Raw genomic sequence first — 14,465 nt, 5'->3', positions numbered from 1 at the left:
GTCTGCTAAACCTATTTGACACAATAAGTACATAAGTTACTGTGTAAAAAAGCCCATCTCACCTCCAACCCCCACTTCATTCCCTTTCCCACCTGCTTCTCTTGAGTTGCAGAGAAGTGTGAGGTCTCAGCTAACTAAATGTCTGGATATCATCCAGCATTAGCTTAATGAAGTCCTGGCAACTTTTAGGCATTACAGCCTTCCCCAAAAAGAGAGAGGACCCACAGGCAAAATTGTGCTAACAATAGAGGTCTTTTATGAAAAGCACTCTTGAACCCTTTTTGCTACATGTTCATTTTAAGCAACCATTGAGATTTTCAATATTTTACTGCATCACAATCCCAAAAGGAAAATGTAGATAGTCTTGAAATCATTCAACAACAAAAACTAAATTATATATAGTTGGTAAGAAACTGGGTTAACTGGGGAATAAAAAAAAGAAAAAAGAAGCTGAGTTAATTAATATGTTGAGACTCCTTGGTTGATGCTGCATGATTCCCTAACCTGGAACTTTCTAACAAATTTTTGTCCACTATAATTGTTAAAAATTAACATTTTGGCCCCCCTTTTGCTTTAAAAATAAAACTCTAAAAATATTGCTTAAAATGTTATATAATGAAAACTTACCATCTAACTGATTTACACCAAAGAAAAGACTAACTAAATATATACAATATATATTAAGGTTAGCAACCTATATAGAAGATTTTAGTTGACATATAAAACTTGGTAAATGTGGCCTTACTGCACACTATCCTCAAAATTTGTTAACAAAACAAACCACTAATATCTAATTCTCATTTCAGAATACCTTTCCCTTGAAATGCCTCAGCAAAGTTCTTAGTACACTATAATTGTTTGTATGCACTATCAGAAAAATATGCACCTACTGGAGTTTAAAAGTCACTCTTACAATGATGTTCCTTTCAACTTTTGCTACCACATGCAACCCAATTTTATGATTACATAAAGGAGAGAGGAGGAGGTACTGTTGGGCGATCTTCATCAGTACTCATTCACTCACTACTGCTGAGTTGGGTGGCATGCAAACAAAAGACATTTACATATTCGATAGGTTGAGTGACATTTAATTGAAAGAAAGCTGCCAACCTTTCCTTGGCTTAGATAATAAAAATGTTATAAAATGTTCGTTTCATTGTATGCCCTTTCATACAATTTGAATTTTTTTGTCATGTATGTGTATTATTTTGAGCTAATTGTATTTTTAAGTTACTAGTTTAAAACTATTTTATCTAAATCAAACATTATTTAAAGGAGTTCAAAATTCAGTATTAGAATAGATTGTAGAAGTAGAATTAATTTAAATGAGAAAAAGTTTAAACTAATTTACATGAATAAAAGAACACAAAATACTGAAAGGCTGGCAATTAGCAAAGACCGGTGCCGAGAGAAGTCAGGCATGGAAGGCTTTGTTTGCGCAGGCAGCAGAATGGAACCCTTTGCAGGAAGCACCGGGGAGGCATACACAGGAGACCTCACCTCCCCTTTGGGGGTTGGGCTTATATTTCTTCTTGTGAGTTGTGTTGTTCTGATTGGCCAAAGTTTATGTTACTGAGGAGTTAAATGAAATGTCCAATGCAGTTGTTGAGGCTTTATGTTAACTAGGTGAGTTTTAGGTTTGCTATTATTGGTTCCCTTAGTATGTAAAGTAGGGTTTCAGAGGAGACCAATGGCATGGAGTTCTGTTGTGGTTATGAGTTCCTTTGTCTTTTTATTTTACAGGGAAGTGCGATAGGGCAGGAACGCCATTTTGAGTATCTTTGGGTGGTGGCATCTTTAGTCCTCCCCAAACCTAATAAATACTAATCAAAAATAAGTTTCACAATTAGTAGCTAAATTAAAAATTAAATGAATTTCTAGTGCTAAAGATAAAGACTTTAAAACTATGCATTATTTAGTTCATTCTGAGACCTGGACATAAGTATCACTTGTTATGAAAATCACCACATAGGAATAAAAATATAAATTTAAAAATTCTCGGGGGGAGTAAGAGGGGGATAGGGAGAGATTGGACAAGAGGCATAAAGTACAATTTTTAACAATATATATACTAGTAATATTGATTTGATCAACATATGTCAACACCGAATCCCAAAAATACGTATAATCAATTATGATTCAATAAAAAAATAAATAAAAATTCCCATTAGATGCAGTATAACTATTATGCTCATTAACTATAAAAAAGAGCAACGTGTGCTATTATTATTACCTTTTACTAAAATCTAAGACAACTTCTGTCAGTACTTCAAAAAGAACTTATTATTCAGTCAAGGTATAGTTAAAATCTGTCATTGTACCATTCAATTTGAATCTAATTCTGCAGTCAAAGGATACTCCATTAGGGCCGAGCCCGTGGCGCACTTGTTAGAGTGCTGCGCTGGCAGCGCAGCGACGCTCCGGCGGCGGGTTCGGATCCTATATAGGACTGACCAGTGCACTCACTGGCTGAGTGCCGGTCACGAAAAAACGACAAAAAAAAAAAAAAAAGGATACTCCATTAAACATTAGCTAAATCCATTGGACAGTTGAGGAAAAGCAGGATATTCTATACTAATGCTGCATTAAAATATACTTTGAACCTGCCAAATAGGGCAGAGAGTAGAGAGACACTATACATAAGGAAGAGCAACAGGTTCAGCAGTAACAGAGTGAAAAAAGCACAAGGGAATTTGATCTCCATAAATGTTATTATTATCTTTTTTTTAAGATGACCAGTAAGGGGATCTTAACCCTTGAATTGGTGTTGTCAGCACCACACTCTTCCAAGTGAGCTAACCGGCCATCCCTATATAGGGATCCGAACCTGTGGCCTTCGTGTTATCAGCACCACACTCTCCCAAGTGAGCCATGGGCTGGCCCTCCATAAATGTTATGTTATTTTATTTTATTTTATTTTATTTATTTTATTTTATTTTTTGTCTTTTTCGTGACCGGCACTCAGCCAGTGAGTGCACCGGCCATTCCTATATAGGATCCGAACCTGCCGCGGGAGCGTCACCACGCTCCCAGCGCCGCACTCTCCCGAGTGCGCCATGGGCTCGGCCCCATAAATGTTATTTTAAACAGCAAAAGGAAGTCTACCTGATAGCAAAAAAAGTGCTGGAATTTCTCTTTCTTCTTTGCTCTTTAAGTAAATGCTGATAAAACTATTCTTGATTTGTGATAGTCATGGTTAATAGTATTATAACCGTGAGCTTCAATTTTACCAACTAGTGATACTTTATAGAATATATTTAAAGATACATAGAATGTGATATAAATACTATAGATCCTCAGTCCTTTATATGAAACCCTTACAATCAAATGTGTTTTAAATTCTGAATTTTTTCAGATTTTAGGAAAGAATCATGTGCATATTCCATATATTACACAATATTCCCAGCAGGAACTAGGGAAGCACCCAATAATTAAATCTATCAGTATTTCTTCAACCAAAAAAATACGAAAAATAACACAGATAAAACTGTAAGTAGCATCATATCCGTTCAGATCTGGTTTTGCCACCAAATGAGTATGCTGCTAGCCAACAAAACACTTTTGATACTCAGTTTTAAATTTCAAATTTTCATAAGAGATTGTAAACTTAAAACTAACATTTGACTATCTTTTTCACATATGTAATTGATTCAATCATTATAACACCTTGGGAACTGGGGCCTTAATAGTTAAGTGAATGAACATAAGAACCTAAAAAGCAGGTCTCCTCCATCACTTGAGAAAGGCATAACTAAACCCACTGAAAAAAAAAATACAACCTGTCTGTTTACACTGATATAAACAAACAAATGCAGAGAAAGGAAAAAGTTTTTCCTTATAGTAGAATGACAATTAATAAATGTAGAATAAATATTAGATTTAGAGAAATCACCATTTGGCAAGAATCATCAATGGATGCTGAAACTAGTCTGACGAGAAACAGGATATTCACATAGTCTCAGATATTTCTTCACACGTTCCTTTTTAATTACAAAGGGAAAAACAATAACTTTACTTGGCAGATACCACCTTAACCAAGTGACTGAAGTTAACATCACTAGTAATGGGGCAAATTGACATTATGTGTCCCCTGACATAATTAATGCACTAAGAACACAACATTGCTCCTGGAGTATTCCTGCTAAAAATGCATTACCTGAGTCTAATAATGAAAAAACATCCAATAAACCCAAACTAAGGAATATTCTACAAAATAACAGATCTATATTCTTAAAAAATGTCAAGTCATGAAATACAAGAAAGATTGAGGAACTGTCACAGATTAAAGGAAAATAAAGAGACATAATTAAATGCAATGCATGATCCTAGATTTGTATCCTGGACCAAAAAAATGTTTTCTTTTGCTATAAAGGACATTATTAGCACAATTAATGATATTTGAAGGCCTGTAGATTAAAAATGGTATTTTATCAATGTTAATTTCCTGATTTTGACCACTGCATTATGGTTATATAAGAAAATGTCTTTGCTTTCTAGGAAATACACTGAAGAATTTAGGCATTAAAGGGCATCATATCTGTAACCGACTCTCAAATGGTTCAGAAAAAAGACAACATATACATATAGAGAAAATGATAAAGCAAATGTAGTAAAATATTAACATTTGGAGAAGCTAAGTGATAGGCATACAAGAATTCTTCATATTATTCTTGCAACTTTTTATAAGCCTGAAATAATTTCAAAATAAAAAGTTTTAAAAAAATGTTATCACCAACAATGTCACTAATTGCTAGGTCTAGTAGTGCAGCACCTTCATCAGTAGTGCAGTGATGCTCATTAATCCAGAAATACTACATTCAGCAGAGTGTCTGAGGAACTATTTCATGGTAGGCTAAAGAAAAATAAGAATATATGGGAGCTTAACAGAATTAAGGGTTGTGGGTGCAGGATACTTACAAATACTTTCAACCAACATGTCAAACCCTGCTGTAGTTATGGATTATAAGTACTATAAACACAATATAAAGGACTAACTTGGTGGCAATTGGAAATGCAGTACCTTTACTGAACAAAGAACTTAATTGGACAAACAGTAAGTCACAAAAAGAGTTCAAAATAGCAAGGGGCTAAAGTCTGAATATTTATATCCCAACAACATTCATACGTTGAAATCTTCACCCCTAATGTGATGGTATTAAAAGGTGGGGCCTTTGGGAGATGACTGGGACATAAGGGTGGAGTCCTCATGAATGAGATTAGTACCCTTGTAAAAGGAACCCCAGAGAACTCTCTTGCCCCTTCTGTCAGGTGAGGACACAGTGCGAAGGCAAGCCATCTATGAACCAGAAAGTGGGCTCTCACCAAACATTAAATCTACAGGTGCTTTCATCTTGGATTTCCCAACCTCCAGGACTAAGAGAAATAAATTTCTGTTGTTTATGAACCACCCAGTCTATTATTACTCTGTAACAGCAGCCCAAACAGACTAAGATACAAGAATATGGCAAAAGATTATAGCTGAAAAACTTTTTGTTTAGAATTTGGAAAAAATCTGGCATCTTGTATTGGTATCTGCAGCTATTTCCATCTATGTACTGAGCATACATTGAGCATAGCAGCATGGTGTATGATATCATCCTCAAACCTGAAGTCAAATCAAAAGTCAAACTTATCAACCGTCTGGGAGCATCTCAGCACTAGTAGTTATTGAATCAAATGGAATTTGGTTGTCATGAGGCCAAAAGTTCCTGAATGGAGCTTCAGCATTCTCCTGATAAACTGCTACTCTTCTGGAATATGTGGAGGATGGATGACAAATGAGACTAAGAACTCCAAGTTTTATATATTATTTTCAGGATCAAAAAAATTACTATCAAGGAAACTACATAACTACTTCTTAAGGATTACCTTTAAAACTATGACTAACCAATGTGTTCACTTGGCGAAAAAAAATTGAGCTGTAAATTTAGGATTTGTGCACTTTTTCATATTTATGTTATACTTCAATAAAGTATACTTAATAAAAAGTTTACTTATAATAGAAAAGCAATGATTACTAAATGGATCTCAACTCAGTTACCGCCTTAATTGAATTCTCTCCCTTTAACCCCAGTCAATGCTTGTCCTTTCACAATAACTCTTGGGTGTGGCCATTCTCGACATTTGGGAAGAGTGGTTGTGGGGAAGGGTTGTTTTAACTGGAAATCAATAAATGAAAGAGATTATTTCATTCATCAAGGATATTTTTGAAATGTTAAGATTTTTTTTATTTGTGCTTTTATTGTTAAGCACTTAGAAGTCAAGAGATACTTTTTTTTTCTTTTTTGCCAAAGTTTATTCTTAAATGTACAACAGCCTGCATGACAACACTTCATTCTAGCTATAGGTGGCAAAATATGCTATGGCAGGGAACCTAGATGTTCAAACAGCAATGGAATCAAGGATTACCATTGCCTCAGGCAAGAGGAACAGCTTATCTTTTTGCCAGATTTCTTAATTCCACCTGTGGCAAAGGGGCCCTTCTGTGCAACCTTTGCTTTTGTTTCCTCTAGTTTCTTCTGCTCCTCTTTTTGTTTCTGCTTGAAAGCCTTATCTTCCTTGTCCATCTCCTTGGCCTGCTTCTTGGACTGTTTCAGGGGCTTCATCTTGCCACCTTTGTGGCCAGACATGGCACCTGCTGCCTAATTTTCTAAGACAGGCAATATATTCTTAGCAGACAAAGCAACAGAGTCATATGATATGGGTTCCAATGACACCTATGATACTAATCAGCTGTGTGATCTTGGGTTAGTCACGTAAACATTTGGATCTGTTTCTTCATCTTTATTTTTTATTTATTTATTTTTTTAAAAGATGACCGGTAAGGGGATCTTAACCCTTGACTTGGTGTCGTCAGCACCACGCTCACCCAGTGAGCCAACCAGCCATCCCTATATGTGATCCGAACCCGTGGCCTTGGTATTATCAGCACCACACTCTCCCGAATGAGCCACAGGCCAGCCCTGTTTCTTCGTCTTTAAAATGAAGGAATTAAACTAAATGATCTGTTAAATTATCTTTGTTAGGATTCTCAGCAAAGAGAGCTTAACATAAACTAGCTTGATCCAAGGCTTGAGAGTATATCTTCCACTCTTTGGTGTTAGGCCTGTCTATACCCCATGAAATATTAAATTCATTTTTAGTTTTATTTTAAAATAACGTGTGTGTGCGTGTGTGTGTGTGTTGTGTTTTTTGGGGATTTTTCTTCATATACCATTTTAAATCAAAAGAACAAAAATGACATCAGAGACAATTTAGCTTACATCTAATCAAACTGATCTAAAAATACCTAATGTTAATTGTAGAAACAGTCTATTCAGGTATCCATGCCTGTCAGAAACAATCAAATCAAGAAAATGTGTTTTTCTACAAAATACTTTTTTCTGATTTTTTTTTTTTCTGAAAATAATTTTAATGCTAATAGCCTAGGTCCAGCAAAGATTTATTGTTTCATTTCGAAAATTAAAGTGTCAAAACTCGGGCAAAAAGAAAATGTTAAATGAAAAGATCTGACATAGCAGTAATTTTGTGTGTAATGATTAAACAAAGAAAATCTAAGAGAATAAACAAATCGTTATTTCTATTTCTACTTTCCAAGTATTTATTATCTCCAAAATAGTTAATTCTTATACAAGATTCACTTTATAGCAAAACATAATACTTGAACTAAAATATGTTTTAATTTTAGATTCACTACCATGGAAACAAATGAATTAGAAGCACAAATTATGTGACATCATGCTATGGTCTAAATGTCTGTCTCCCCAAAATTCATATGTTGAAATCCTTCCTCCTCCCCACAAGTGATGGTATTAGGAGGTGGGAACTTTGAAAGGTGATTAGGTCATGGGATGAAGCCCTCAAGAATGGGACTGGTGCCCTTATAAAAGAGGCCAGAGAAAAAAAACTCACCCCTTCTTCCATGTAAGGTTAGAGTGAGAAGGCTAGTTATGTGGAAGGCTGCTGTCACCAGACACGGAATCTGCTGACACCTTGACCTTGGACTTCCCAGCCCCCAGAACTGCGAGAAATAAATTTCTGTTGTATATAAGCTACCCAGTTTATGGCATTTGGTTATAGCAGCCCAAACAGATTAACACAAATTCCAAAGAAATTCATGAAATCCAAAGACATATCTTTTGTATCACGACTGTGTGGGATTTTCTTTTGAATATCAGTAATTCCCACTATATCAATATAGTACTTAATATCAACTAATCCTAAAATAAGTACATCAAATCTAGTAATGGATTTAATTTTAATTTTCAATTAAATTTTAGTTTTAATTTCTGCTATTATAGAAGGCAATAATTAAGACAAATTCCCCAAATCTGAATCTTACTCTTTACTCAGCAGTTAAAATGTTTTGTATTAAAAAAACATATACCTTGGAAAATATAAAAATTTCACAAGCTGAAATAAATGTGTCTTTATTCAATTATTCCATTTTTTCTAAGATCAGCAATATCGCTAAAGACTTTCAAAGATGTGCAACAAAGCTAGGCATTCTAAACCATTTATTTCCTTTTTAACCAAATGGATAACTGGGAAATTCCATCAACAGAAAGAAAAATGTTAGGGGGGAAAATAAATTAAACATTTCTATAAATCATCTTTAGTAATTTTTAATTACTAAATTATTAATTATATTAATTTTGCAAACATAATGAAAAAGCAGAGTCACTTTAGAGAATATGTCTTAAAAGTATTTCTTTATTTTTTTATTTTTTGGTGGGTGGCCAGTACAGTGAAAGTATTTCTTATAAGTCCATATTTAGGCAGTTTTAATATCTGAAAATGAAAGACAATCTTTACTCTCTCTCTTTTTGAAAACAACAAAAAGAAGCTTAAAACATTAAAACCACTACAATCTAATACTGTATCTCATCTGTAATTTTTCATTAAAAAAATAAATATTTCCTTTCATTAAAAATTACAGCAGAGAAAAAAATCACAGCAGAGATGTGTTTCATTGAGTTATTTCAGATACTTTATTAATGATACATACTTGGCAGTTTGGATAATATCATTTTTAAATTATCCTGGTCATCATAAATGTATTTTAAAACAATTTTTTTATATGACCATGTTATTCTCTAGAAAACAGACCCAACTCACTAATTTCTTTTCTTTCAAAGGTATTTTACTGGAAGAAATAAGAAATCACTGTTGTAATGACTTGCGCATAAGAGAATACAGTTGGTCCATCAAAGCCAAATATTGGTTCTTTTCAACTTAAACCCTTAATTAGACCCTTGATAAGAGCAACCAAAGACAAAAGAAAGATTACATACTGTTAATGACCACATGGGATCAGGAATCATAGACTGTCTGGATTCAAATCCCAGCACTATCACTAGCTAAATTACCTTGGAGATCTTTGTAACTTTTTTTTTTTTTTTTTTTGTCTTTTTCGTGACCAGCACTCAGCCAGTGAGTGCACTGGCCATTCCTATATAGGATCCGAACCCGCGGCAGGAGCGTTGCTGCGCTCCCAGCGCAGCACTCTCACGAGTGCGCCACGGGCTCGGCCCTGTAACTTCTTTAAGCCTATGGATTCTCAAAAAAAAAAAAAATATATATATATATATATAAATAAATATATATACATACACATACACACACATGTATATATGTATGTATATATAGTTAACAGATTCTGCACCTCAGAGAGACTGAAAAGATAGCAAGTGAAAAAATTGGCACAATTTTATCACACATAGTAAGTATTCAAAAGATGATACCTAATTTGTTGTTATTTTTTAGAATCTAACATTTAACACTAATTTATAGTATATGTATACAAAGACAGCTTTTCCTCTTTCAATTAAAATAATTAGAAAAGTCTAAAAGGAGAATGTGAAAATTAAATTGATGGCATAACCCAATATTTCAAACTTCTTATGCAAATCTGGCTAAGGTAGCTTATAATTGGTTTCTGAATTTGAAATCCACATCTACTACAAATAGAACTTAAAGTTCAAAGAAACATAGGTTTATTTTATTTTATTTTAAATGATATCTGTTTACTGTTTATCTTCTTTTAAATTTAAGTACTTGTTTTAAGTGATGGCTATTTCCTCCTAATATTAAGCTGGTAAAAGTAAGTTTTAAACGTCTAAGATTAATCCTAATAAAGATTTACTTTCCGTCACTTCAATTATCTTCCCCATCTTAGCTGTAAAAATTACGTACCAAAGTTATATACAAGAATATACTTTTGTAGAAGGTTTAAATTAAATTTGCCTTTCAACATAAATGATTATTGTAATGCAAATTGTTCAAAAAGAAGAAGGTTCAAAACAGACTAGGCAAAATTACTGTATTTTGCAACTTTGGGGAAGGCTATCTTAATAAAATTACAAGGGTAAATGCCAAATTGCAGAAAGTTAAGAAATTTAGCAGTGAAAATAAATAAAACAAGGGGCAACAAGGTCTGTGTGTGTGTCTGGCATTTTGCTTGTGCATTTTGTTTCCTTGCTTTTTTAAGATAGGGGAGACTTGGTTAAGAAAGACTTGATAAGCAAGATAAAGGGGGAGGAGAAAAGAAGGATATACTGATTCAAGATCACCTCTAGAAAAAGCGGTCAAAAACAGTATATATCAAAGTGAAGGTATTTATGAAAAAATAAGCTGACTTTGATGTGCTAATCAGTCTTCAAAGACTTGAGGCATATTATGCAGATGTCTGGTCTGATACAGATATGGTAATAATTCCAGATGTCCTGCTGAAAAATAAAAATGGTAATTTATAGAAAACCTCAATTTGACAAGCATTTCAGCTCTCTATAAAATGTTTCAAGCTTTTTAAAATACATTATAAACCAATTTGCATATAAAATATACCAAATACAATTCTCCAAAGAACTGTCAGGAACTTTGTGTAGTTTTCTCAGAAATCACAATTCAATGAACCCTGCTTGACTGAAATCCAAAGGTTGTTTGGTAAGCAGTAGGTATGGAGTAACTTAATGAGCTACATAAACCATGATGAAACATTATTTTGAGACTGGAAATAATTACTGCACCTTGGACTTCGAGGACTTTTTGAAACTGAGAATTAGGTTTTCAAGATGGCGGCGGCTGCGGCGGCTGGCGCGGAGTAGCTGAGGTGGAAAAGGTGGCCACTGGGCCTCAAGCAGTCGGGAAACTTGTGGACCTTCCTCTGGCCATCTCTTAAGGGAGGACTGCTGCTGCTGGCCGGTCGTGGGGGCTCAACGCCACTTTGCCCCCGGCAGGAGAGGCTGCCTCATTTACAGGCAACAGCTTTGAAGTGTGGAGCAGGAAAAGAACTGATTCTTAGCTGCAAAAGCGAGTCTTGAAACAGGGAACACGGCGCCAGGGCTGCTGTGGATGCAGCCAGGATCCCGGAGGCTGGGGCCGCACTGAAGGCGGCCAGCTGCCCTATTCAGGATTCGAGGTTTCAGGCCGGCATTAAAGAAGATTCCTGGGAGCGCCCGAGCGGCGCCGCGACTGAACAGCCCGAGGCGGCAGCGCCGAGAACACGGAAGGCAACAAACCAGAGACAGAGCGAGCGCCCGACCTGGCACAGCACTGTGAGTGATCCCTGGCACAGCTCTGTTCGGGGGGTGGATGCCCACGCGGCTCCCGCCTGCACCACCAGGCCACTCACTGCCCCGGTGCTGCCTCCATTTTCCCAGGTGCGGGCAGCTCCGCCCTGCTCGGCCATCACTGAGCCCATTTGCTTGGCCTGGCGCGGGGCTTTCCAGACCCTGCGGGCCGGCCTCCTCTCCCACTCCCTCCGCAGTTCTCTGGCGGGGCTGGGGGTGTGGGGTGTCCCGACCAGTGTTGGGAGGGCTAGGAAGTACAGGCGGGCCGACTGTCACTCCACCACACCCTGGACTCCGGGCCGGTAAACTTCCTGTTACTGGGAGGCAGATACCATCTCTGCGACCACCAGTTTGGAAAAAAGCCTAACGAATTTCTGATTGGGAATAGTGTGGCAGGAGAGTTCCCAGGTCCGCTTGAACCTGCCGGAGAGCAGGCTGCAGGCGGGCGCTAGACTCGGTTTATACCGGGGGGATACAAAGGTGAACAAGACCCGAGAAAGATCTACACAGTGCTACAAAGGCACCCAGAGAGACCGGTCGTCTGTGCCTAGCAGAAACCTGGTAGACTTCCTGGGCGAGGCGGTGCTGAGCAGGGTCTTGAAGGCCCAGCTGATAGACTAGGGGTGCAGAAGACACACCCCAGCCCAGCACAGTGTGCACAGAGGGGGAAGACGTGCGGCCAAGGAGGCGGAGACTCGACAGAAACCACACACCTGGTGGGGTCGCCACTGCACGATCTAACAGCCTGGGCCAGAGCACACGGAACGGGGAGAAGTCCTGTACAGAAAGTGAAAGCTCAACAGAGATCATACACCCTGTGGTACGTGATCCACCAGCCCAGCAGAGTACAAGCTGACCAGAAAGGTGGATCCCCGGAGAAGCCCAAGACCCGAGGCAACCACACACACAAGACACTAGAGGCCAACTGAGCAGTCACGGCGGTAGCCATACCAAATTGGCAACCACAGCAACATCCTAGTTAGTCATTAGTCTCAAACCGGTGGACTGTGAAACCCCCTGCCACAATGAATAAACACCAAAAAAAAGACACCAGAAATACAAAAAATGAAGAAAGTATACCACCAAAAGTTAATAAATCTCATACTCTAGATCCTATAGAACAAGAAGCCCTTGAAATAACTGACAAGGAATTTCGAGTGATAATTCTAAGGAAACTGAATGAGATACAAGAAAACTCAGCTAGGCATCATGATGAAATGAGGAAAAGTATACAGGATCTGAAAGAGGAAATATACAAGGAAATCAATGTCCTGAAAAAAAATATAGCAGAACTTGCTGAACTGAAGAAGTTATTCAGCGAAATAAAAAACACAACGGAGAGTTTAACCAGCAGGCTTGTCGAAGTTGAAGAGAGAACCTCTGAACTTGAAGATGGGCTGTTTGAAATAACACAAGCAGACAAAAAGAAAGAAAAAAGAATCAAGGACATGGAAGAAAATCTGAGAGAGATATTAGACAACCTCAAGCGCTCAAATATCCGAGTCATGGGTATTCCAGAAGGGGAGGAAAATGGAGATTCCATTGAAAACATATTCAACAAAATAGTGGCAGAAAACTTCCCAGGTATAGGAAAAATCACAGATCTTCACATCCAGGAAGCTCAACGATCTCCAAACGTATTCAACCCAAAAAGGCCTTCTCCAAGACATGTCATAGTCAAATTGGCAAAACTCAGAGACAAAGAGAGAATCTTAAAAGCTGCAAGAGAGAAGCGTCAAATCACCTATAAGGGAGCCCCAATCAGGTTAACATCAGACTTTTCATCACAAACCCTAAAAGCTAGAAAGGAATGGGATGATATTTTCAAAATACTAAAAGACAAAGATTGCCAGCCAAGAATACTCTACCCTGCAAGGCTATCCTTCCGAAATGAGGGGCAAATAGTATATTTCTCAGACAAACAAAAACTGTGGGAGTTCACTACCACAAGACCACCCTTACAAGAAATCCTCAAGGGAGTACTGGGTTTGGTTCCTGAAAAATAACTACCACTGCCATAAAAACCTAAGAAAAATCTAAACCCGCTAGTACAATAAAAATGGCATTCATGAAGAGAAAACAAGCTAACAAAAACACTATCTACAACCTAAGGAACCAACAAACAAAGAAACCAAACAGTAAATCAGAAAGCAAGGAACAAAAGACACCTAAGACAACCAAACAACCAATAAAATGCTAGGAATAAATCAACACCTTTCAATAACAACTCTTAATGTTAAAGGCTTAAATTCCCCAATTAAAAGACACAGACTGGCTGACTGGATCAAAAAGCAGGACCCAACTATATGCTGCCTACAAGAGACCCACCTCACCCATAAAGATTCACACAGACTAAGAGTGAAAGGATGGAAAAAGATTTACCATGCAAACAGAAAAGAAAAACGAGCTGGAGTGGCTATTCTTATATCTGACAAAATAGACTTTAAACTAAAAACCATAAAAAGAGACAATGAGGGACACTACTTAATGATAAAAGGACTGATCCATCAAGAAGACATAACAATCATAAATATCTACGCACCCAATGTTGGAGCAGCCAGATTTATAAAACAAACTCTATTAGACCTAAAGAAGGAAATAGACACTAATACCATAATAGCAGGGGACCTGAACACTCCACTGTCAATATTAGACAGATCATCTAGGCAAAGAATCAGTAGAGAAACACAAGATCTAAACAAGACTCTAGACCAATTGGAATTGGCAGATATCTACAGAACATTCCACCCAACAACCTCAGAATATTCATTCTTCTCATCAGCACATGGATCATTCTCCAGGATAGATCACATATTAGGTCACAAATCAAGTCTCAATAAATTCAAAAAAATTGGAATTATCCCATGTATCTTCTCAGACCACAATGGATTAAAA

At 37.0% G+C, this 14,465-nt stretch overlaps 2 protein-coding genes across 2 annotated transcripts in view; both read right to left on the bottom strand.

Annotated features, from left to right (window-relative positions):
• BMPR2 (bone morphogenetic protein receptor type 2) overlaps positions 1 to 14,465 on the bottom strand; it is a 200,370-nt gene that overhangs the window by 153,999 nt on the left and 31,906 nt on the right. The window lies entirely within an intron of this gene.
• Positions 6,405 to 6,629, bottom strand: LOC134389033 (translation machinery-associated protein 7-like). The gene has a single exon (XM_063112460.1). The coding sequence runs from the start codon at positions 6,627 to 6,629 to the stop codon at positions 6,405 to 6,407; it is 225 nt and encodes a 74-aa protein (XP_062968530.1).

Source organism: Cynocephalus volans, chromosome 1 (assembly GCF_027409185.1).
Source record: "Cynocephalus volans isolate mCynVol1 chromosome 1, mCynVol1.pri, whole genome shotgun sequence".
Lineage (NCBI taxonomy): Eukaryota > Metazoa > Chordata > Mammalia > Dermoptera > Cynocephalidae > Cynocephalus > Cynocephalus volans.
Note: the sequence above shows the minus strand (reverse complement) of the source record. Positions and strands in the feature narration are given on the sequence as shown.